Source organism: Athene cunicularia, assembly GCF_003259725.1.
Source record: "Athene cunicularia isolate RWA chromosome 8 unlocalized genomic scaffold, athCun1 chr8_part1, whole genome shotgun sequence".
Taxonomy (NCBI): Eukaryota; Metazoa; Chordata; class Aves; order Strigiformes; family Strigidae; genus Athene; species Athene cunicularia.
In genome coordinates this window covers 20,160,688-20,187,191 of record NW_020799109.1, presented here as the reverse complement: position 1 = coordinate 20,187,191, position 26,504 = coordinate 20,160,688, and the positions used below count along the sequence as shown (strand labels likewise).

The 26,504-nt window shown below is 36.0% G+C and overlaps 1 protein-coding gene across 1 annotated transcript in view; it reads left to right on the top strand.

The window, feature by feature from the left end:
- Positions 1 to 26,504, top strand: part of DPYD (dihydropyrimidine dehydrogenase) — a 349,307-nt gene that overhangs the window by 227,391 nt on the left and 95,412 nt on the right. The window contains exons 15-18 of the mRNA XM_026853962.1: positions 2,609 to 2,677; positions 5,110 to 5,193; positions 22,790 to 22,910; positions 23,792 to 23,911. Of these exons, the coding sequence (XP_026709763.1) occupies positions 2,609 to 2,677; positions 5,110 to 5,193; positions 22,790 to 22,910; positions 23,792 to 23,911 (394 nt within the window). The remainder of the gene's footprint in view (positions 1 to 2,608; positions 2,678 to 5,109; positions 5,194 to 22,789; positions 22,911 to 23,791; positions 23,912 to 26,504) is intronic.

Genomic DNA, 26,504 nt, shown 5'->3' with positions numbered 1-26,504 from the left:
ACATCACAGATCTTGTTCCTCCCCTTTTGTACACTCCCAGCAGAATTTTCAAATTTCATTAATAACACTTGACATAACCTAACTCAGCTACTTGTGAATATAGTCAGTCGCCCTTGTTGTCTTACAACTTTCCCTGCTGAAAAATTTGGTTTGTTTTAAAGCTGAATTGTGTAGATTTCTGATATACTTTGGATTGTGACTGCAACTGTGAAAATCCTTATCATGTTGTCAGTGTCTGAGTTGTTTGGTTTGGTTTTTTTTTTTTTTTTGCTTTAGTTAGTTTCTAAAAAGTGTGAATTTGACAAGATACAATTTCTATCTAAACTTCCAGTTAGTGCATATTTTAACTACTTTCTTACTCTAAATTTTTCTCATATATACTTTCTTAAACTGATTTTTCACAATTTGAGTTTTTAAAAATATTAAGAGTCATTTTAAATAAATATATATTTATTTCTGGAGTGCTCAAATTATCTCCAATATTAAAATAAAACACAGAGCAAGTTTTGTTTCATAAACATTTGACCTATAGAGCTATATAAGGTTTTTGACAACAGAAGTATGGTAGAGGAGAGGGAATTTTTCCCTCTGTCAAGAGGGGAATAAAAGCATGGCCAGTAATGATTGTGTGCGTTTAATGAAATGCTTGGTCTTATATTTATGCCAGAGGTGCACACAAATGGGCACCTGCAGGTAAGGTAGACACTTCATCAAATGCTTTCCTTCTCAAAAGATTCCCATCTTGCAAACATCAACCAGAAGGGTGGATGGGTAGGTAGTCTGCAGGTAGGCGGGTGGTAGATTGGTAGGTGGAGATTCATCAGAGCGAAATAATGGAAATAATGATGATGATAAGTGGTATTGTACTTTCAAATGAATAGATTGTAACCTCACCATGTCTAATTTTCTCCATAGCTACCTTCCTTTTTAAAGTGTATTTCCCTCCTTTCTAAAGATACTAAATATCTCATCCTTTTTATGGACATAATTTGGGAGTCCAACAGTGGTGTGTATTGGACAGGTTTTCTACACTGTGCTTTTTAGTATTTTGCCTTATATGAATGAGTCATTAACCCTCAGCATTATGGGAACGTTCAAGAGAAGTGTTATACTGACTGGGAGTGACACATTTGCCTCACCCCAGATATTAATGCTGACTAAAACTTGCTTGGAAAGCAAAAAAAGATTAAAACCAAATTTCATCCTACCTATGAATCAAACTTCCATGTGAAATATTTGTATGTTTCACATAAGAGGGCTAAATAAACAAGAGTGTAACCTTTTTTTTTTTTTTTTTTTTTTTTTTTTTTTTTTTTTTCTCTGTTCTCCTCTCCTGGTGTTTCCTCTGAACACAGACTGAGCCGGTAGTGTCTGGGTTTTATTGTGTTCTCCTCTCTTGGTGTTTTCTTTGAACACAGACTTTGCTGATAGTGTGCTCCTAAGTTCTGTGATTTCTCTTTCTTATTTAACCTTTTAGCTGCTGCAGTATAGGTCTCTCTTGCTTTTTTCTTGCAAACCTCATCCTTCTAAGAAATCCTCCATACAGGAATTCCTGGACTGAATTCTCTGCTGATCTCACTACGAATGTATCAACTTCAGAGTTTCAGTGTCTGATGATCTTTGATGGCTCCAGAACAAGTGATTTGGTTTTAGTCTTAGAGATTAACATCATTACTTGAACTGGACATTGATTGGAAGAGTAGTTAACATTTGTTTAACAGTAAATAGCACTGTATGCAACTGGAAAGGTGTGTCTAGCTGCCCTCCCAGAAGAATCCTATTAGAACTTATTTTACCTAAAAACTTGAACCTCAGTAAAGTTATTAGAGGCAGCAGCAGCTACAGGCAGAACCTGGACCTGAAAGATGCTTAGTGCAGTGAGGAGGAAAGGCAATACACAGAAGAAATTCTTGGGGAACTTGGGCCACAGCCAGCGAATAGGAAATAAAATGTGTATCGTGGGAAAACAACAGCTGAATTTCCTTATGCCACTCTCCCAATCCTCCCAGATTCTCCCCACATCCTATGAGTCTCTTCCCAGTTGCCTCTGCACAAAACCAGGCAGGTGCCAGCTGCCTGTCACTGTCTGGAACTTACATAGTATGAGATTCCAGGGGGCTGTTTTTGGTGTGTCCTGGTTTCCTGAAGTCAGCTGGAATATTGTGTTCATATGCTGCTACATTAGACTGTAGATGCTTGCACTTATGTTTTACCTACTTCTGAAGAGCCCCAAGCACTTCTGGCATCATATAAACACCTTAATTCCTCTGACCTCAGAAACAAGTTTGTTTGACAGTTTTCCTGTTGAGCTCTGTGTCTAGGACAGCCTTTGTTCTCACTTTACTGCATCATGAAGAGAATGCAAAGTCCTCTGTGTGTTTCCCTAGACCTGCTGTTTTTTTCTGAATGATTTAAAAAATAGGGATAAGAAGACAACTTTGTATACTATTCTCACTCCCTGTGAAATATACAGCTATATTTCTAGTAGTATACAGCTGGTAGTTCCCACATGCAGGTAGGGGCAGATAATATCTGGAGTCACGGTAAAGTACTACATTACAAAACCTGGTACCATGGCTTAAAATAATTGCATATATATTCTTTACAGATTCTGATTGCCAGTATCATGTGCAGCTATAGCAAGGAAGACTGGACTGAACTTTCAAAAATGGCTGAGGTAATAATTTCCTAAATGTGTTTCTGCACCTTTTTTTATTCTTCTCAAAGACAAGAGCTGCAGTATGAAATTTCTTGAAAGAAATAGATTAAAAATGAAAAATGAGAATTTAAAGCACGTCCATTATAATTTGTTTATTCTGTGTTTTCATTAAAATGATGGAAATATAAATTCAAAGGAATTCTCTTTCATAAAAATGGTCCCTTGGATTTTTAAGCAATACCTGGAAAGCCTTTAGTCTTTGAGTCTATATACCTTTTATTTGCATTTTAAGTAAACTGTATATTATGACAGATGCCCTGATAAAATTTAATTCTACCTTTGAGAGCCTAACTTGATCTTACCTTGCCTACAGGCACACTAGTTTGACAGCACCAGAAGAAATTTTGAATATAAAACTCTTGAATATTTAAAGTATAAAAGGCTCATTTAATGCTATTCTAGTTTTAATACAGACGTCCAAAAATGATAGCAGAGAAAGCTGGCATGTATAATAGCAGTCAGCAGGCTTTCTGTAATATAAATCCAGTCTTACACAAATGCAAACAGACTATGCACCTGATATTTTGATTCAATTTGAAGGAAAAAAACTATTTGAAAACATGTACCTGTGTCCATAAGGAAGAGTTTAAGAAATACTTGATTATGACCACAATAATTTCATTCAGAAAGGTGCCTATATCTGAATGTAATACAAAGTTGTTGTTTTTAAATAAAACTACATTAAGTATCTAGAGGAAACAAAAGTTTCAGATCAATAAGGAAGATTTTAACAAATAAGCAAAGAAAAAAGCTCCTCATTAGTGCTAGCATTAGCTCAGATTTAAATGTTTTATAAGTATATAATTTTTTATATATGTGTAGATGTGGGTGTGGATATGTTGAATTTGTGTTTTCATATTGCTGTAGGTTTATCTTTGGACATTGTTGTTTCTTTATTCACAGTGTCCTAAGCCCCTCCTGTGGTGATGTAGGAAGACGCTTCTCTATTTTCCTTGGCCATTTTAAACCTATGAGGAAAAAAATCACTTTGGGGACTTAGGGAAGTGAAATTAAACATTATCAGTAATTAGCTAGGTGATCTTCAACACTAGTCCATTTTATACCTGTATTTATCTAATTGACCATGAAATCTTTTGTGGAATCTGTGCTTGACAGGAGCAGTACTGCTTTTAAACTGACTAAGATGAATGGCTTTATAGTGCCATTTGGTCCTCTTTTTTAATCCAGTGGTACCGCTATCCAACTTTAAGACAGATAGTTCTAATCTTGTCTAAATGTTACCCATTTAGAAAAAAAAAGTAGTTATTTAAATGCAGTCAGCAATGTGTAACCTATGTGATACAACTTCCTTCTGCAAACTAGTTGTTAGTCTCTGCTCTGTGGAGAGCAGCGTTTGGGGTGCTCTGGAATCCACAGCTGAAGAGCAGTGATACTTAATTGCATGCGTAGGAGCCTACCTAGAAGGTAATAGATGTGGCTTTCCAAAGAGCAGAAGCCCCAGAAGGTACCGCAGTGCCTCTCGGCAGGAGGACGACCTATTCATACAAAAGGTCAGCTTGTCATGGAGGCCGACAGCACCAGCAACAGCACGGCATGGCCGGGCTTGCAGAGCTGGCCAGGACGTGGAGGATTCCTGAAAGTGATGGATGGCTTATCCCCTGCTCGCACACTCGGGGAGCTGCTGAACCATGGCCACGCAGCAGGCAGCTACTCCAGTTCAATAAGCAAAACCAAAATGCAAATGCAAAACAAAATACTAGTTACAGCCACATGGAAGGCAACAGGAGAGGTCCTGGTCTCAGGCTGGAGCTGTTCAGCAGGGAGAAAGAGGAGCATGTTTGTGTGCTGCCCTTGTGCACCTCAGCTCCTTTGCCTTTTAATTGTAGCTAATACAGGGTGTGGAAGAGAAGTTAACATGAATAATATAGACTCTCTTGTTTGATTTCAGAAACAAAAAAAAATTAATTACAAAAGCTATGGCATAGTACAGGTGCCTGCAGAAAATTTAGAGACTAAAATCATTAAAGGAGAAATTTACTACTGAGTCACAGTTTTTCAGAACACAGAAGCACCTGCGTAACACTGACTACTAAACCTCACTCTCAGTGCTGCCCTAAGGCCCTGCAATTACATTTCATTTTTTAACATTTTCCAGAACCAACTCCTTATTGTGTTTGTGTCTTTTAATTTTTTTTTTTACTTTAATTTCCTTTGTAATTTTGGGAAGCCACATCAGTTTTTGAAATTTTTCTCTGTAATAATCAACACATTTCCTTTTCAGACTATCATAACCATAGCTTTCTCTCTTAAAAAAAAAAAAAAAAATCTGAAGAAATCCATTTAACATAAACAGTAAATGCTACAGGAAAGAGTACATTACTTGAAATTAATTTTGCTTTTTTTTTTTTTCCCCTTCACATGTTTCATAGGTTGCTGGTGCAGATGCACTGGAGTTAAATTTATCATGTCCTCATGGTATGGGGGAGAGAGGCATGGGCCTGGCCTGTGGGCAGGTAGGACTGTAACCGCAATCTCTTTCATGTCTCTTCAGCGATCCTGCCACTACCACATTGATAGTTACACCTCGGGGGAAAGACACAAGCAGCAGATTACTAGCTTGAGATTTTTAGGTTGAATGTGTTTAAATATTTAGTGCTGAAAGCAAAAAAAAAAAAAAAAAAAAAAAAAAAAAAAAAGCTGAGAATATACAAAATGCTTAGTTTTGCTGAGAACAAAAATGCATTATGTATTTGACAAGGAACAAGATGAAAAAAATAATTTTCAAAAAGTGCTTGGACAGAATTTGTTGGTTTCCGTTTCAGTGCCCTGTAGATATCTTTTAGATCACAACCTGGTAACTACTGCATATATCAATAACGATTTTGAAGGACACGAGATATTCACATATTTAATTTCACAATTTTTAACCTATGAACCTAACAGTGTTTTAGTCATGGAATACGGCATGCATTCTGGTAGTGCCACCTACAGTTAATGTCTTCTCTTATAAGAGCCTGTGTTCTGTAACCTATAGATTTGATGGTTTATACAGTTTAGGTTGGAATTATCTTTGCCTGATGTGTCTGCTGTGTAGAAATCTGATGCAGTTTATCAATACATCCCATGACTTCAGTTAGGAGAATGTGTGTTGCCCATGAAAAAAAAAAAAAAAACGTGCATGAGCCAATTCTCATACTAATATCCTTTTAAAGTTTTCAGATTTTTGCACATTTTGGTCATAGTTTGAAATTTGTTTTCTGTCTGAAACATGCCCAAATGTGGTGAACTTGGAAGTCTCTGGAAAATCCTGGTTCAGTCTACTGGGAGAAATTTTCTAGAGTTTGACCATCAAAGTTTCATAAGTCTGAAAACTGTTTGATTTCACATCTTACTATGTTTTGGGAAGAGGAGAAAAACAAGAGGAGGGAGATGCAGAGCGGGAATCATGATTACATGCCCTAAAATTGACACATACTATTCTGGTCATCCCCTTAGAGAGGGCTAGTAGACACCTTAATTCAACCTGACTTCCTCAGTTAAACACAAATCTTTTAAGAACTGAGGTGTGGTTGGTTAATTAAACCATTAATTTTCTAAAACTTTTAGTAGGGAGGCAATAGAAGTTATAATGGTTTCCATGCAACTGTGGACACACTTCAGGTGCAGCTTTATCATAGCAATATTGTCAGGGACAGCAGAGGGGACATTTTATTATTTTCTGTGAACAAAATTATGTCTATCTCTTCTATGATACAGATTATTATTTTTAATGAAAATAATCTGGATGCTTTTCATAGGCAGTGGTGATTTACCAAAGTTATGATTAAAAATTGGGAGACAATTCTAAAAACCTTCCAGGACCAGACTATAATAGTTATTATTATTTTTTCCGCAAATTACATTCAACAACAATGCTATGTGGCTGTTGTAATAAGTTTATGTAGCAATTCCCACCCTTCACTCTGAAGATTGTAACTCAGTAGTTTGGGTTGTCCCCACCTGAGATGGCAGTGCACTGTAGAAGGGTGCAGTTTGGTTAGGGAGAGCCTGGAAGGCTTCACACAGCAGCTGAAACAGAATCCTTTAATGCATGCGCTTTTTTTCTGCCTTTTTTTTTTTTTTTTTTTGGCATATGTTATTTCCAGCTTTCACTGGTTGGAATAATATATGCATGTGAAGTTGCTTAGATGTGTAGTCAGTAGGGAGCTGTCTGGCTACATGAGTTTTTACATATCTTTCAGCTATTGTAAAATCAGAGAACCAAATGCAAAATCTGAGCACTCAGGGCTATCGTGTGGATTTGTGACTCTCCTTGGAGGAGATCAGATCCATAAAGCAAGAAGAAGATTACATTATATATACATATATGTTTGTATAATAATAAAATTTCTCTCTTCCCCATACAATATGGATATTCTTTTGAATGTTTAATATATACTGCTCTTCTTTAAATATATTTTTGTGTTTTCTTAACTGTCTCACCAAAATGAGAGCTCAGAAAATAATCTACTTCTTTAGACAAATAAATTAATAAAACAAGCCATCTTTAGAGGGCCAGATCCTGAGGTTCTTCTTCAGAGTTGGCTAAAATTAAATAATGGTGGCTTAAAATGTAGTTTATTGAAGCAAAGGATGAGAATAAACTGGATAAAACAATGATACGTGTAATGATTTATCAGTGGCCTTCAGGGGGCTTCCATGTGTGGTGGCCCCTTGAGGCCCCATCATAAGACAGGAAAGTGCTAGGAAGTATTTTGGCTCTACTCCTTTTTTCCCCATAGCTGAAGTCTAATAGGTCATACATGGTTGGTGTGTGGAAGAGAGGGCTTGGATATGCTTTGGAAATACAGCAACACTTTCTATCTAGAGTCAGGACATGAGGCTTTGAGAGACAGATCAGCTTTCCTGGTGGTAGAGTGAAGCAGGTTTTCTTAAATCTTTTTGATAACATAATCCACATCATAGGAAAATTTTTTATTGATTAGATCCCTTTTCATGCCTAAGCACATTAAATCCTCAGGAAGCTGCAGAAATTGCTGAGATGAAAAATAATGGCAGAAAAATATGTATGTGCTTTTTTAACATTTATAATGTCTAAAATGTTCTGCCTTTTTTTGTTGCTGTGTTTTAAAAAAAGGGAAAGGAAAGGTTAATTACACTGTCTACATTTTTTCCTCATTTCAATTCCTATGGTGTGCCTAAGGGCAAGTGTTGAAATCTGGGAACATCAGATTTGTTTTTTTCTCTATCCTACTTTGTTATCTGGTCTCAAACACTTCCACTGTTTTATACCCACTGTAAATTTTAAAAATTCCAGATATATCCAAATTATATATATAAAGAATTGCTACTAAGCATGGCTGTTTGTTTTGTAGTAAATTACAGTTCTCAGCTTTTATTTGATTTTAATTCCAAGTCATTAGTGCAGACACGCTGGCGCCTAAACAGCATAGCTAGCCAGAGGGTAATATTAAGAGGCATCTGTATTGCTGCCAATAAGTTACTTAAAGCTGCTTCTGTATAAAATGTCAATTATATTTACTAATGCTGATTAATAAAGTTAAGGTTTTTATTCTTTCATAGCAACCTAGAATTGTATAAAAGTTGGTTATCATTAAAAATCATAATAAAATTTCCATCATAAGGTTTAACAGCAATAATGCACAGATTTTCTTTGGATCAGATAATGTAACTGTACAAAACATTTAAAAGTAAACATAAAGGACAATGTGGTGAGCAGCAGATTATTAAAAAATGACAGTATCTCTTTCCCACTATAGTTCATTACTGTAGTAATTATAGCATAAAATTATGAAAATAATAAATCAATCAAACTTCTGAGACATTAGCATTCATGTTTCACTGTCTAACTTTTGGTGTTATATTTGTGGTGCACTTTTTATTTCTTTGCTGGAAATCATGCAAAAATGTTTTAAATATTTTTATTTTACTTATCCTTCTAAAAAGTGTCATTAAATATTCAGAACCATTACTGTGATGTGAAATCAACAAATTTGAGTGTTTGGCTTTTTGGTTTTGGTCCAGAAGTCAACAAGTCTCTCCAGCTGCTCTGGTAGGAATGAATACCTAAATTGATAATCTGGGCTTTATTTTGCATTCCTGCTAAATTTTGTATTGTACTTTGTTCAGATGAAACTCCAGGTCTAGTTAAGTGTAATGTGCATATGCCTAGAATCATTAGAATAAGACTGACTAGGACGAGTGATTTCCAAAGTGAGGAAGAGTAGCTATAAAGAGAGAGCGATGGTTCTCTATAGTGTCAGATGATACAGCAAGGGGCAGCAGCCACAAATTGTATGCTGAATGTTTCAGGTTGGGCATCAGGAGAAAAATTCACCCAAAAGGGGATGCATTACAGGAACATGTTGTCTAGTAGGGCTGTGTATGCTCCATCTCTGGAGTTTTCAGAGCTCAGGCAGGCAAAGCCATGGCCAACCTCAACAGGTGTTGATGCTGGTCCCACTCAGAGCAGGAGCTTGGAGTAGCTGCCCTCCAGAAGTCAATTCAGACAAACATTTCTCTGATTCTGTGGATTCACCCTGTTCAATTCCTATCCAAAGGTACTGACTGCATTGTTTGTACCAGGGATAGGAAATGAGTAGTGGATAAAAGGAAGCACAAGGACTCACCTCTTCACTTGGGGTGAGATGATCAGTATGGTAGGGAGATCTCGGTTGAAAGCAACTTATCAGTTAAATTTCCAGAGGACGCTTCTTAAAAAAGCAAATCTCATATTCTAAGATCTCAGCCTAAGTGTAAGAATAGAGATTCTTTATGCTATAAGCAAATATTTTAAAAGTTAATAACATCCTGGCTTATAAATATTTCTCATTAATTAGTCATACCTTCTCCAAAATATAAAAAATCTCTGCCTATCTCAGCATTTAACTATAGGTTTGGGGGATTGTCTGCTTTTTTTAGTTTATATTGAAGGAGGCATGTATATGTCTCTTGTGAGCACTGAAATCCAGATCCTGGTGGTTTAACTATTCAGATTATATGTAAAATGAACTTGCTTTGTGGTTCTTTTCTTACCTTTATTTTCATTTTACTTAAACGGTACTTGCTATAGCCTCTGCTGCTGGCGGTGTTCATGTTTATTGCCTACAATTAGGAGGCAAGTTTCATAAAAGCCCACATTGCCTCATTCAGAAGACAACAAATCTGTCAAAAACAAAAAGCAAAAAAACCCAAAAGCCCTGGTTACTCTGCAAAGATGAGAACTGGCTGCATGGCACAATTAGATTTGCTCTGCTGTACCTTGGAAATAGGAAAGATGAGGCTCCTTTTTAATTGAAGTGCACAGCATAGCATGCTAATTTGCTGTTGCTCTGCCAGCAAGGAGCTTGAAGTATTTTAAATAAATGATGCCCCAAACAGAATTTGATTATATCTGTGTTCATGTGGCATTCTACTATCAGCCTACAATAATATGTTGGTTAAGTATAATTCATTGAGTCCTGCAGGCAGTATTAGTTCTCTCCTCTTTTGTATCAGTTACTGCAACAAATTAATGCAAAGTACAGCAGGGTGGTGTTACATTGTGCTATGGCAGCAGTGGGAACATTGCCACCCAAAATCCAGCATAAACCAGTGTAATCAAACTGAGGCTTGTGTTGGTGTTTGCAGTAGAGTTTCAGGATTTATATGTCTTCTTGTTCTCTTGCATTGGCCACTTTCATCCATTTTGGCTGGGATCTTCTAAAGATAAGTCCTAACTGATCTCACTGTCGCCGTGTCTGTCAGTACTGTCTGCTGCTTTGGGTCAGGTTTCAACCAAATGACCTGTTTCGGTGGTGTTTCTCAGTTTAAACTGTTTCAAAAATACTGAATTTCTGTAAATTTCTTAAAACTAGGCAGCTGGGTAGGGGAAATTGTCTGCTGCCCAAGTTGATGGATATGAATGGGAGCATTAATAGTCCAGCTGAGGGAAAAGCTCAGGCAGATGCAGGAAGCTCAATCACAAGGTGCAGACTCCTCAGTAAAAAGGATTCCTTAATTCAGGTGCTGGTGGTGCTACTCTGCATGTGCAGAGATGTGCTGCATTGGGTGTTGTTTTGCTGTGAGGGTATTTGGGAGAAGGGGTGCTGCTGATTGCCTCCTCCACCTCCTGCAAACGTAGGTCCAAGCACACTCTTTCACAGGCCAGGAGATGTGTTTTGTAGGGTAACGTTCCTGGCTCCCACGTTGATCATGGCCACATGTCTTTCTTCTTGATAGTTCAGTTTTCTTGCTTTAACCTCTTCAGATAATTTTTTCACCTTCCCTGGTTTCATATGTGTCTTTTTTCTTTCCCTTTCTTTTCCACTCCCTCCTTTAAAACCCTCCTCATAAAGTAAACCCTTTGCTGAGTTGCTTTCAAATTAACAATTGACACATATGCTATTTCACTGGAAATCTGAACAGAAAAAGCTTGATGACTATGTGATCACTCCTGGGTTGGTGACATCACTCACCTTCCTCCAGTACCTGATGATTCATTTCCTTTTCTGTTGCCCTCACAGGTTTCAGCTGTGATTAAATGTCATGATTTAAATGGATTTCTTCCATGTTTTTAGTTCCGTATGTCCTTTATGTGCTCATGTATTCCATTTTTTTGTAACGTGTAAAAGGAGACCATATTTAATAATGAGGTATGACAGTTAATTGCTATTTTGTTTTAAGAATTTTGGTTTTCATATACTCAAGAAGAAATGAATTAAGCTGCAAAGTTTAATAAATTCATCATCAGAACACTATTCTGTAGTTTTATATTGCAGTTTCACAACATTTAATCCACTGTTATTGCTTTGAAGGATTTTTAATTGAATTACTCAAAAGACAAAATGGAAACTAGAAAGGGATTATAAATAGGACAATAATGTTAGCAGCACTATTGACTTGCTGAAACTTTTTTATGACATTGTATGGCTGTTAATAAGGTATTAAATACTGTATGTGTGATGGCTTTTTATTTATATAGAGAAAGCATTCTCTGCAGAATGGATTTTCTTAAAAAATGTAAATGTGATTCTGTTTCCTTGAAATTCATGAAGACATGAAAGGAAGTTGGGGCTAATCTTATTTTCAGTCTCACTATGATGGAAGCATTTCAGCTGGAATTCACATTATGAATAACAGATGTCACAAAGATCAGTTTGGCCAAAATATCAGTGACCTGCCACTGTTTAAAAAGGAAACAAAAAGATTTGGGCTATTTGACTGACACTTCAGTAGCCCAACTGCAATGGACTGCATAGTGAGTGCTTCCGAGAAAGAAAGAAAACCGTGATTTTTTAAAAAAACAAATGGCAACCTGTACTTATTCTTGCAATTGTATTTTAATCCACTGAGAAACTTTCAGAAAAGGGAAATGTAGAAAATCCAGGCAAGCATATTTCTGTGGTCTACATGGTTAAATGATTTGGTTAAATGTCCAGATCCTGTGGACTGCTTTGCCTTTGGATACGTAATTGCAGCATAAGGTATTGCAATTGTTCATACCAATGATGTCTGGTAATCAGGAATTATTGGAAAGAACATGAACAGCAACAAGTATCTATGTGCAGGTAAAATAAAATTTTTTAAGATTGTTCATCTTGGTGCACAATAAAAGTTAACTATGCAGTGCACATTAATAGCTTTTTCTATTTATGGTTTCGGTTTTATGCCACCATTTGATAAAGTTAATTAACAGTGTGCTAACTAGTCTCTTCACTGACTATATGAGAATTTTCAGGACTAGGCTCATACTTTTAAAATTTTGCCTTACCTCCCGGTAAAGTTAGTCAGAGCACTGGGAGGTTTGCTCTTTACAGTAGACCAAATCTGAATACAGGCCTGTATGACGGTCATTTTAAAACTGAGTGGAAACTCATTCTCAGAATGTAGGTTTTAAATTCCTTAGTTTGGTGGTTTCAAAGGTTTATGGTTTCCTCAATTATTTGGTATTTTCTGCCTCCTTGTTATAGGAAAGGACTAAAAGCTTGCCTACCTGACCACAAGAAAAAGCTGTTTGTCAATGCAGCACTCATATATTCGCATTCTAGGGTTCCCTTTAAAATATTTAATGTATGATTTAAACCTAATTAAACCTTTATGCCTTCTAGCAGGTAACCTCTGCATGAACTAAAAAACTGAAATATTGTTTAATCATGCTGCGTACCACTTTTTAACAGTAATATGAGAAAGATTATTTTGGTTGGCTAGAAACAACCAAGATAAAATATTTTGTATTGTCAGGGGTAAAAAGGCATTTTTATTAGTCAACACTTCACGTATACCAATGCTTTTGACAAATAAACCTTTTCAGTTAGTATCTCAAGAATTTTATAACATGTAAATGTGCAAGTTCACATTTTTTACTTGGAATGTTTACGCCCAATCAGTATTGGAACAAATCATTTACTAATTTGAACTGGCAATCTGTACTTCACCCTTTCAGGCCAACTATTGTTAACCTTTATTCTGACAATCAAAGAAAATAATGGTTGTATTCGACTGCTTTAATGTTGCATTAAAATCAATAGTGGTAAACAGTGATTACAACAGTTTTAACTGACTTGTCTTAGTGAAGCTTAGAGCTTTTCCTATCATATAAGATAACCATAACATTTTTTAAAAAAAAAAATTATAGTTAATTTTAAAAGTTGAACGTAACAGTGATATTTCTTCTTGTTGCTTAGATTTACACTTTAAATGTAAAAAAAAAAAAAAAAAAAAACAAAAAAAAAAAAAAAAAAAAACCAACCAAAAAAACCCAAAAAAACCAAAACAAACAAAAAAAACCCAACAAAAACCACCACCAAAACACAACAAACAAATTCAGAATAAGGAATATTGTTATGGTTCTAATACCTATGCAGAGAGAGGGCTCAGTTTAAAAAAAAAAAATCAGTTGTTTTTCTTTTAGTGCTAGGGAGAAAACAAAAAGCTTTTATGTAATCTGAAAAGGGAGTAATTGCCAAGCTGACTAAAGACAGCCACAAACCTTTACAAGTCTCAGTGGTGCTTGATCTTGACATCCCTCTTACTGTTGCTTTAACTCCCAACAAAAATCTAAATTTTATATTTTTGTCTACTGGTCAATCAAAACTTTCCAGCTCATTTTTGACCTTGATTTCATGTCAGTTATCTTTTCAGTCATTAGGTACTACATTATGAAAGAAGGGGTGTAGGAGTTCTGTGCTGATAATAAGGTATCCAAAGTGGATCTCCCACACAGCACTTTGATAAATGTATTCTGGAGTTTGGATACTGACCTATGTTAATATTGGCAGCTATTATATGAGATATGTTAAAAAGCTTTGGAGTGGAGTTTTTTTGATTTTTTTTTTTGTTTTTTTTTAAATGTACTATTAAGCATCATTCATTTGTGCAGCTCTAGTAGTGTAGTACAATAAGGAAACACTGTAACAACTTATTGTTCCCATTTTTTTCATTTGGAATAGCGAGAGGTGATCAAAGCTATTTGTCTTTTGCTTTTAACAGCTTTCAAAGCTTCTAATTGTAGAGATGGAGAAGGGAGAAGTAGTGATTGCTTTACCAAATGAGAGTAAGAAAAATGAGTGAGATGGCCATATGATAAAAATGTATCTAAATTCTGATTTGTTGAAATTCTGTCAAAACCCTTTAGGAGTCCTTTGCAGTTTATTTGGTTAAACACTGTTACATTTGAAGTTCCATTTTATTATGTGCACCAATTTATTTTCTTTTAGTTTTTCAAAGTAGCCTAACTCAGAAATAGGAACCACAGTAGTATCATAGCCTCATGTTGGCTTTTCTCAATACATGCTGTTATCTCTCCCAGTATAGACAGGCTCTCAGAGCTTTGACTTCTCAGCTCAGTCATGACCAAAGCCTGGACCTAATCCAGAGTCACTTGATTTTGTCCAATGACCCATTGGTATCACTGGAAAAAAAGGAGAATTGCGATTAGGCTCCCCCAAATGGAACTGGCAATGACTGATCAAATCATGACACCATGCTTGCGGCTTTAAAGTAATAAAGTCCTAGAATCTAAGAATGGAGCTAGATGGCAGGGGGTTTTAAATTCTTATAATTTACCACAGAAAAATAAAATTAAAAAAAAAAAAAATCAAGTGTCTAGGTTCTTGATTAGTTTTTCACTTTGGAACAAACATCTATAAATTTGCAGACATTACTACCTATATATATTTTGTAACCAAAAATGTGCTTGTTTCATTAGTATTACATGCTTAATTATATAAGCCATATAATATATATCTATTTAAAAAATACTACAGTTTTTGTTCAAATTATAAAGAGAGCACTTACTATGTAGATATAACATAGATATAACTTAATTTACCCAGTAGCCTTCTTTTAAAATACTTTTTAAAAAGAAAAAGGAGTATTTTAGAGTATGTAAGAGAGTAGAAAATAAGTATACCCTTGAATTAAATCAGTGAGCAATACTCACTGTACATATTGTTGCTATGGTAGTGTAGCTAAATGGTAACTATGTGGATCTTGCTTAACTCTTCTCTGATAAATCTCTGATCTTTTAGACATTGTTCAGAAAAAAAAACCCTACACCTTTCTTCATATTGAAAAGACCTCTTGTTTCCAAATGCAAGCTAATAAAAGCTGAAGGCCTAAACTGGAGTGAAACATTTTGATCCTCCCAGAAAAGATATGAAATTATCCATTTATGGACAGTTTTGAATTTTTATGCTGAATAGGATTTTTCTGTACCGTTTTATTGAAGATGTCTAATGAGATTTTGAAGGTTTTGGGGGTGTTTTTTTGCTAAACTAATGGAAAAGGCTTCAACTACCTTCAGTACACTTTGGATCTCATGCCAAAAGGCAATAGAGTATTGACTGAAAAAGCATCCTGAATTCACATACTGTCATCTCTAAAAGTTTGTGGCATTGGTTGCACATTACATCATATCATAGATTCTAGACAGAAGGATATAAACTCTCATCCAGCAGCTACATTTTTGTGGGGTTGACTATGTTGACCCAAAGCATCTGAAGACATTTAGGCATTTTTGGAAAGTTTTCCTAATATATACAGATAGCTTCACATACAACTGTGAAAACTGTTATTCCTGCCTTAGGTTAAACTGCCTCATTTCTTTCTTTTTGACAGCTGTGGTCAATAGATGTTGACCAAAAGCTGTCAAGTTTCCTGAGAAATGAGGAAGCATTTTTAACTCCAGATGAAAAGTAGAGAGTTATTTATCTTCTATCCTGGGAAATCCTTCCCTTAATTTGACAGGCTTTAAACAAATTGTTAGCTTTAATTAAATTTGAAATGGGACAAATGCACAACCTAAATTGCCCTTTCTAGGATGTGAGAAGACAGTAAAATTAACCATGAGATTCAGAAATTGTGTCTCTTTTGCTATAATGATTGACTGCAATTCTGTATTGAGGTACTGTGGAAATTTTGGGTAGGTTTAGAGATAAACAGTTTTATGAAGGCAGGGTGCAACTTCTCATAGGAGTAGGGAGAAAAGGTAGCTGTGGAAAAGATCAATAATAATATAGAAAAAAAAGGGGTGAATGCTAAAGATATTTGCAAAGCTTTAAGCTGAAATTCCCGTACTTTTACTTTCATATTTGAAGGAATATCAAAAGAATAGCTCTTCACACACAGAGAATTTATTTTTTTAAAAAAAATTCCTATTTCCTGATGAATTTCTGGATCCATGTTTTATCTGGAAAAGAAATACGTGATAGATACATATAAAAAGTATTTAAACTAACAACTCATCAGGCTAAAAAGTCCTTAGAACTTCCGTGGGATCTCTGTAAAAGATGCAGATACAGACCTACACATTGAGCTGGTAGAATGGATTGAATAAGTGAGGATTCTATAGAAATGATCATTACTCACTTTCTAAAGGTGCTCTAAATGTATCCTGCCCCTGCCTGCCCACACTGCAGGTTGTGGCAGGTAGTGCCACTGTAATGTTCACAAGGAAAGGGTAGCATGGCCTGGAAGAACGTCTGCCTGTTTTGTGGAGGTTATCTGCAGACGGTGAAAGATTATTTTCTCCTTTCTTGTTTTTCAAATGAGGGTGGTTTTGAGTCCTCGTGGGCATCCAGCAATTTGACTGAAGATAGGTTTAACTCTTCCCTATGTAGTCTATTGTTGAATGAAACAGTAAAGTGAGAATAATACATGAATTAAATTTAAAAGCCAAATCGTACACATTATCACTTTTAAACTTTTTCTTAGGCTACATCATTCCTGAATATAAAAGCACTCCCTCCTTTCCCCATACCTATTGATAGGCTATTGGAAAATGTATCTGCGTTGCAGAATGAGGAATTTAACTGTAGAACATTCCTTCATATAAAAAATTCCTCCAATGATAATAGATGGAAAGGGGCTACAAGATCTTTTAAGAGGCAGTACAGAAAGAAAATCTGTCACCAGAAGAACGTAATGATGAGGGACTCTTGGTTCCACTTGCCTACTAAGCATATATAAGAAATCCCATGTCAGCTTCTTGTGTGTTAAATTCATACAAAGACAAAAGTCCTCTGTACCTTAGTATTTAAAATTACAGACATGTTGACATAATGCATGATTTATCCATGAAACACATTGACAAAAGATATATATGAGAAAGTTTGGATTTATCAAAGACATGAGGTTTATGAGGAAGATCAGACTTACACTTGCATTAAATAGAATGAATTATTTTCATTTCTGAAACTTTGTTGCTTAGGTCATTGTAGCCAGTGATAGATGAGGTTTAAGGACTTTACATGCAAGGTCCTAATGGATTCCACATTCTCTGTGCCGTCTAGAATTTTCCATCATCACAGTCAGGATAATGGACTTGTGCAAATCATCAGCATGACCTGTAATAACTCCAGCAGTCTTATGTAAGAAAACCTTCATACATATATGTATGAGATTATATATATATATACATACGCATATATATATATATATGATACAAATCAGGATTCTGTCTGAGAAGTTATGTTTTTACATTCACAACTGCAAAGGTCCTTACCCGGTTCTTAGTGATACAGAACTGCCGCCACCATAGTAATTAGGGATGGACTGAGGCGTGCATGGTATGGTCCATTTTCTGTAGCACTAATTAGACAATATCAGCTAATGTGCTCTACAGAGTGGTCACCTTCATGAAGTTCTTGGGGGAAATTCTGTAACAGTTTTATTTTTACGCTATCTTTCAGACTGACATTTGTATTCTTTATATACACATACATACATAGGTACATATGCTCACAGATACGTGCTTCCCAAGGACTGTTTGCATAGTAAAGAAAAGCATGTTACCCTAAAATAGTTGTATTATTCACATTGTTTGCATTATCCAAATATTCTGAAAAAATTATTAAATTCAAGTATCAAAAATATTTCTTTTGTTAATCTGGAAAGTATCTCATGATTTAAGGTATTCTGAAGAATCAAGTGCAGTTTTCTGCCAGACAAACCTTTTGAGATCTTATGCAAATGACAGTAAAAACTGGGCACCAAAACAACGTGAGTTTGAGGAGGTACACCTCAGTCCATCTGACTGTCCTGTCTCCATTTATTAAACATATATAATAGTACTTCCCTACCTCGGGGAGGTGTTCTGGATACAGTAGAAAGATTGTGCAGTAACAGGATACTGTAAAAATGAGGATCCTGCAAGAACACTGAAAATAAGTCATAGTAAAAATTTTTAAAATTTCAAAAAATCTACAGCAGACATTTCTGTGGTAATCTCTTTATGGTTTTGTCTCTTTCCATGAAGTACAAGCAAAGGTGACCTATTCTGTGCACAGCATTTTCACGCTCCTTTTTAAACATGCAGGATGTATCTGCCTTGGGGGTGATAGGACGTGGGATTCATCTCATTACCAATGCCAAATGCAATCAGTAGACAACTTGCTGCTTTAATTTCTGAGGACTTATTCTTATAGTTATGGTTGTAGTTAAGCTTATCATGTGATCATTTAGAAAAAAAGGTGAATAGTTGTTTTTCCTCTAGTATATCTACCCATTGGCAATGAGTAGTTACGATTAAAAGCTTCATCTAGCCCAAGGCTATAATGAATATTCAGGAAAAATGATTCTGTACTGCTGCTTAGGGAAGTAAAAAGACAACCCCTGTAACATTCAAATCTCCTGTGCCTTTGGAATAAACAAGCAATATTTGATTAAGAACAGGAAGACAGAAGACACATTGGTGTACATCTCATACCAAAAAAGATTTTATATGGTATTAAATTACCAACAGATTCCTGTAGGTAGAGTGCATGAATCAGTGTTATGTTTTAGCTGATGATAATTTCACCAAGCTTTTATTTAGATGTTGTTTGGTTAAAAAAAAAAAAAAAAAAAAAAAAAGGCAGGTAAATGAAGTGTGCTACCAATGGATGTAAAAGTCCATTGAAGCATTTGTTCATTCTTCTGAGTTGACACACAGAGCAAAGTTATGCTACACATTCTGTAACAAATTGCACTGTATCACCATTAATGAGAGAACCAGCAAACCTAGTTATGTGCAACAGGATAAGATAATTTATAGCAACATGGTAGACTTTGAACCAAAAGCATTAAAATCCTGTACCACATTAAGCAGAATAATATTTTAGTTCATATTGTTGATGTTGCCAATGTAAATGCCCAGCTGTTTTTACAGCTAATAACATTTTACATATCAAGCCATTTAGAAAATATTTCTTAACTGTGTAGGCTTCATCAACCACTTTATCAACAATCAAAACTGGAGGCACTTTCGTAAAGTTGGATTGGGGCAAAAAAATATATTTATGTTGTATTAGCACTGACAGGTATTTTTTGTAACATGATTTATGGGCCTCGATTCATTCTTTTAAAAGTTATATGCTCATCCTCGAATTTTTTATAAATCCAATCTCTGCTAAGAATCAGTAAATGCAATTTCTAAATTGAGGTCAATCTTTCAGAAATACAAGTAGGTGGGAGGCCCCGAATCAGCAAAATGAATTAGGCAAGATGAAGCCTACATAGCCTCTTTGAAACTATTTTTTCATACTAGGCTTCTTACCTTCTTAAATTTGCACCTGAGTTTAAAACTTTGCTAAACATGATAAATTAATATTCTCAGAAATCTTGAGTTTTGAACTGCATTTCAAATTGGAATAATTTCTGTAGTCAATGATCACACTTAGAAGTGAATTCTCTATTTCTAATCGCTTAAATCTTTCTCAAAAGTTGTGTTCTTCTGTGACCTCTGCAAATTGTTCTCAGTCCAATGGCAAACTTCTATGGAGAGATTGTACACCATCCAGTGAACTTCCCCTGGATTAAATAAATGCAGTTCATTCATTTCATATGAAAATTAGCTGTCTGGTGACACTAATATCTTCTCTTTTTAACCATGTGATGACTTATGATGCATTTTTCCAAGTTCTCAGTGCAAATATAACAGGAAATTATGAATTTTATAAATGAATGAATGTTTCTTAATGATCTAAAGAAGAAAATATGATGTTATAGATAAAAACAGGTGGGGATATTATTCTTCTTTGAGAATGTGTTATCTGCAGAGCATAAAAGCTCTGGTATTCTCCTGAAGTGACTTCATGTCATAGTAATCCCTCTGGCAGCAGGGAAGCTCAGTCATGTGGTGGCTGTGTCCACTGGACACTTGCGATGCCACCGCAGCGAGTGGAGGGAGGGTGGGCTCAGATGGTTCACTGTTGTTGGCTGCTACACCAGGAGGAATCTGAGCAGGTGGGGGCTGGAGGCAGAGCAGCGGGAGGAGGAGGAGGGTGGATCAGCTGGATGCTTCAGTATAGTTCAACTGTAGGACTGCACTGAAAAGGGGAGTGGTGAGATCTGTCACATGTGTGTGTGTTTTGGGAGTGGCACAAGGGGAAACGTTTTTGTTTTTTTTTTTTTTTACGGCATTCAGCATTATATGATATTTATTTAATGAGCAAATGAATTAATTAGAAGAAAACAAAATACTTTATAAATACTCGTTTCAATCCAAAATGGTCAAATTTAATGGAAATTCTAATTTTTTGCATAAACTTCAACACCTTTCCAATTCCTATCAGTGACTGTCTCACTGTGCAGCAGAGCACTGTGTTAACTTCTTTTTTCACTTTTCTGTGTTTTCTCACTAAACATTCCTATTTTCTCTTGGAATAATAAGTGAAGTAAAAAACTCCTTCAGTTGAGTTTTCAAGTTATTTTCCTATTGTTACCTGTGGTTTTATGGTTACAAAAAATGGGCAGGTTTCCAAGACTGTCAAAAGTGAGTGTTTCAAAAGGGCTTTGTCTAAACATGTGTTGTACAATCAGATATTTAAACTGTTTACTAGCTTGAGAAATTGAAGACCTTTCCATTGCATTCATTGCATTAATCTTGGTGTGGGAGAATCAGAACTGATGGAAAATTAAGATCTTTACTTACATTGGGGGGGAAAAAAAAAAAAAAAAAAGGTCAAATTATTGTTTATTAACAAAGTAGTTAAATTGTCTTAGGTAGGATGGAAATCAGGTTTGTATAAATGAAAGAGATCTTCCAATAAGTTATTTGGTGTGGATTCAAATGATTACGTATTTTTTTAAAGTATTAGTATGTATTGGAGTAAGAATTTTTATTGCAAGCCTATAAACACAATGCAGTCAGCATAATGAGTTATGTGGTGCCAACATCCTGAACATTATTACAAGGATTTCCAAGAAGTATTAACATAAAGGATATACAATTCATGTCTTCTGGAGGGTCTCTCATTTCTGTGTTGGGCCTCAAGGAAATTCAAAACAGAAATGAAAGTCAAAGATGCAACTGCTTTCATACTGCCAGCGCAGTGTTCATACATATTTCATGGAAGCTGCATGGGCGGGGAGATCACCATTTTTATTGGAATGGCACAGCTAAGTCTCAGGGTTTTACTATTCATGTCAAGCACTGTGTACTTTCTAGGAACACAGCTTGTGGGGTTTTTTTTGTTAGTATTTAACCATTGGTGGTTAAAGAAGTAATAGCAAGGGGATATTTCCTGTGTTCACTAGACTGACAACCTTGATGTCCACTGGATAGTTTTCAACTAGACTTCATCTAGGATCACCCCGTTTTCAGCTACTACATAGCAATGCAGCTTTCCGAGTTTTTACAATATCCTAATGGGAGAAGATTATTCATATATGACAGACTTAATTATCTGAGAGAGGGATAAAAATTTAGTAAATGTGGATGTAAATAATCACTGTGGTACCAATTAGCCTACCCAGAAGTTATACTTGTACTAAATCTTGTACCATTCAATTTTTAACCAGATCACTCACCATGTTCTACCTGCGTTAGTATTGAAATTGTAAGGTATTTGTTGAAGAGCATTTTCAATAGCAAACAGAAAAAAAAACAGTAACCCATACTCTGAGAATTATATTGAACAATACCCATGAATGTTAGTTCAACTGAGCCATTTTTAATGGAAAGGATAGTTGATTACTGTCTACATAAGATATTCCATAAGGGAAATAAATGCCTGGAAATCAGGAAGAGCCAACACTTGAAGATTTTTATTTCTGGCTTTAGCAGAGAAGATTTTGATCTTTCATTTGCATTATGGCCATCCCAAGTTATTCTCTGAAGTGAGAGGAGAGTTCAGAAGTGCTGAATTGCTTTCCAATAGCCCTGCAACCTCAAGTCATCCTTGTTTTTCTGATCGAGGCATGATCAGCAAATGCTTCAGGTTCACATTATTTTATAGGATACAGGTTATTCTCAATATACCTTACATAGAATAAGTCATTAAAACTGAAAAGTAATTTTTAAAATAAAGGGGTAAAAAATGTCTTTGTCATCCAAGATGATATTTTCCTCTCTCTGAGAAGGGAACATATTGTGATATCTTTATCTTTTGGAAATTAAAAAAAAAAAGGCAAATTTTCCTTTTATCATGAACTAACCTTTCTGTAATGGTTTTGCAATTGCTTGATGTGTCTGAAATAAGTTAACTAATGAGATGAGGTTCAGTCCTGATGTGTAATTTCACAAAATCATGGTATAGCCACTTATAGCAAAGTTTTCTATTTCCTTGATGCACTTTTGTTCATATTACTTTTAATTATGTTCTATATTTATCTGACCTATTTGAACAGGATCCAGAGCTGGTACGGAACATCTGTCGCTGGGTTAGACAAGCTGTTCAGATTCCTTTCTTTGCCAAGCTGACCCCAAATGTCACCGATATTGTGAATATTGCGATGGCTGCGCAGGAAGGTAACCGAAGCCAGTGCACAAGCTGTGCAGATTTACTAATTTGCTGGATGGGATAAGATAGGGTAGTTGCTGGAATAATAACAAATAACAACAGAAACTAATATGAAAATAGTTTATTTGATGTATTTAGAATAAGCATAGTGATCAAAGGCTTGCTGATTTTGTCCATGCTTCTAGAATATAGCAATATATGAAGAGAACTATATTAGACTCTTAACAGTAAATCATATACATTTGTGTGTGTGTGTTTGCCTGCACACTCCTATTTCTATCATATTTATGCATTTACTATACTATTGTAAATTCCCATATTCCTACAATTAGAAGTGAAAATGGTGTGTCCTGAGAAAAAGAAATACACTATTTGAAGGTATATGTATAATTATTTTTTTCCTTGGATCTTAAAGTACAACATGGCAGGAAATTAAATTTGGAAGTAGGTATATTAATCTATTACTTTGAACCATGGTCATCATTTCTCTGTTGCATTTTGTCTTGCTCGTCACAAGCTTGGAGGAAGTGACCCTGTGCTGGGGCACCTCCAGGTGTTGAACAACCACTGTAGCAGGTTTTGTCCCACACAGCTGAAGAGCAGAGATCTGCCTGTCAGCCCCAGTGTTTCCCACATGCTGTCCTATAGCCCTTACAGCACTCTCAACTGATGCAGCCTGCCTTGAAGCTAGCGTTAAATTTATCAGCCCAGGATTGGTCTTAAGGACCCTTTCCTGCACTTCCCCTTACAGTTTGTTGCTTTCTGTCTTCAGCTGTTTATTTTAATTTCTAGTTATTTCACAGTTTCACAGTTTTTCTGTTGTATTTTTTTCCTCTCTTGTTCTTATACACATGATTTAACAAAAAGTGACTGACCTTTTCTTTCACAGGTGGCGCAGATGGTGTTACAGCCACCAACACTGTGTCAGGACTGATGGGACTGAAAGCAGACAGCACACCTTGGCCAGCAGTTGGTGGAGAACTGAGGACCACATATGGTGGCATGTCAGGTAGGTGTTGCCCTTTTTGATGCATGGTACTTCCTTGGAGGCTTTCAGAACATCAGGAGGTCCTTGTAGTGGGCTAGAATATCATGTCTGCAGTTGCACTGAGTCCTTAAAGCTCACGGCTGGTCAATGTTTCTAATAGTCATGACAGATGGAACAGATTAAGTGTGAAGGCTCTTGGGTTGCCCTTTCCTTAATGGTAAAGCACTACATCAGAATACTGTGATAGGGTCACTGGAGAGGGAAGGAAATCTCTTCTCTCATGACCCTCGCTTTTCCTCAAATTTTTCATTCTGTCACAATTGTCAGGCCCCATGTTAGACAGAGGCTAATGAAAGGGCATCGCAGGGGGAAATATCAACAATCCAAATGCAGTCTATTTTTCACAGCCCAAACTCCAGCCTTCCTCCCTCCTTCCCACCAAGTGCACCTCTTCCAAGGAGGTTATTTCCTCCTCTTCCCACTGTGGTAAAAATGACAGACTGTATTAGGCAAATATATGCATATTTTTGTAGCCTATTCCTTGAGATATACAAGAATAACTTGTGTAGGCCATATTTCCAAGTCCTGCTTCACAGTTTAATTTTAAAACCAGCAGCAAAACTTTTACACTCCAGTTCAGTGCCTGTGCACACTAATATATTAATCTGTTGACCCTGCGCACTCTGTTGCTGTGACAACATGAACTTGGCCCTGCAAAGACAATACTGTAGGCTTCTTGACTTTACTGGTATGGAGATTAGTCTCCTTGGTGATGGAGGTAGCAGTAAATATACATAACAGAAGTAATAGCATACTCCTGATTCAGTCAAACACTATTTTATCAGACCTGCCTCCTACCTCACCCCAAAAACAAGAGGATACCAGACAGGCAAAAAATGCTTTATTTTATGTGACTGGTGTTATCCTTAGAGAACCGTAAGAAATGTAGTAAAAGATAACTTTAAAACAAACTTTAATTGAGACAAGTGTATTCAGTGGAAAATTGCCTTATTGCCTGAGATAACTACATGGAATTTGGAATTTTTTAGAGAACACTGGAAAGTAAGGAAGCGATAACAATCAGAAAAAATCGTTATGCCTATTGCATAATCATTATTTCATGGTGACAGTCCAATAAGATGTTATATTTTAATATTATGCAAAATGGGAGGAAGAGGGGAGCAAGAAGAGAACAGCTACAGCCCATTTCAATTTCTCTAGCCTGCCATGTTGACAGCAAAAGAATAAAGGAGGTCACAGTGGGTGCTGTGCATTAAAAATTAATAAAAGAACTATTGCAGTAGTATTTTATATAAGTAACACCATTCACATTTTCTCATTTAAGTTGCAATTTCTGAATATTCCTTCCTACCATAAGTCTGTCTAATAAAATCTATAAAATGACTGCATTATGAAAAGCATGTCTCATGTCACAAATTTGAAACATATATGTAGTGTAAATTATAGTGGCACCTGGATGCTCAGCTGTAAGGGAGAACATACCAGTATTTCTGTGGTTTATAATTCTAAGTGGGACCTGAGGAAAAGTTCTTTATTTTATTTTTATATATGTGTGTGTGTATGTGTGTAAGTATAAAAATGTTTTTGTTTTTTTTTTCCTGAAGTTTTACATGTATCAGAGGAGATAGAAAATGTCATTTTAGGATGCACCATTACCTATGACACAAATCTGGTTATTTAAAAAATATGAAAACCACTGGAAGTGCTGTCAATTTATTATGTTTTGAAAGAGCATGTTGTTACAGACAAATATATAAAGGTTTCTTGCTGATAATTGGCATCACTAGGTCCCAATCCCACAACTCATTGTGCAAAAGAATGCCACAGAGCTAATAAAGTCAGTAGGCTCTGCAACACATTGCAATACTTTCTGCTTAGCGATCAGGGTATAGCTGTATACAAATTTACAAAAGCAATTTTAAATAAAAGAGCTAGCATGCTTACAAGAAGACAAAAAATAGGAGAGCATGTCATCTTGTCAGAGTATAAGGGGCAGGGTGGCCATACTTCTGAGGTCTGTTCCTGGCCATGCCAGGGCTAAGCTGTGTGGCCTGCAGCCAGACACTTGACCTTTCCATGCTTTATTATTCCTGTCTGTGAAATGGCAGTAACACCACTTACATGCCTACAGGCTTGTTGGGAAGTGCTCTGTGGTTCTGGCATGAAAGTCACTTCATAGTGTAAAGTATTGTTTTTCTACTTTGACGTGCTTAAACTTTTTGTTCTATTTTATTTTCTGATAGAGTCAATAAGTTTTTGTTGTGTTTTTTTTTTTAAATAATTCCTCGAGAGAGAATTAATGTTTTAAGTGAAAGTCAGCACTATTGTAGAAGCAGTAAGTCTAGGCCTTTTTTCATGTCTTTTACCAAAACACAGCTGTTTTGTCATGTTCTCCAGTGCACAAACCTAGAGCAGATACAGCGCATAGCCAAGCTGTATCTTGCTTTTTGGATTTTTTTCAGTTGCACAGATTTTAGTTCTTTTCTGGACTAGAAATGATTCTTGCTTGGCACAGAGGTTCAGTAAGTGTGGCAGGAGTCTCTGTCCCACAGGATGCAGTGCTCATGGTGCTGCTGCGTGACGGTGGGCTGGT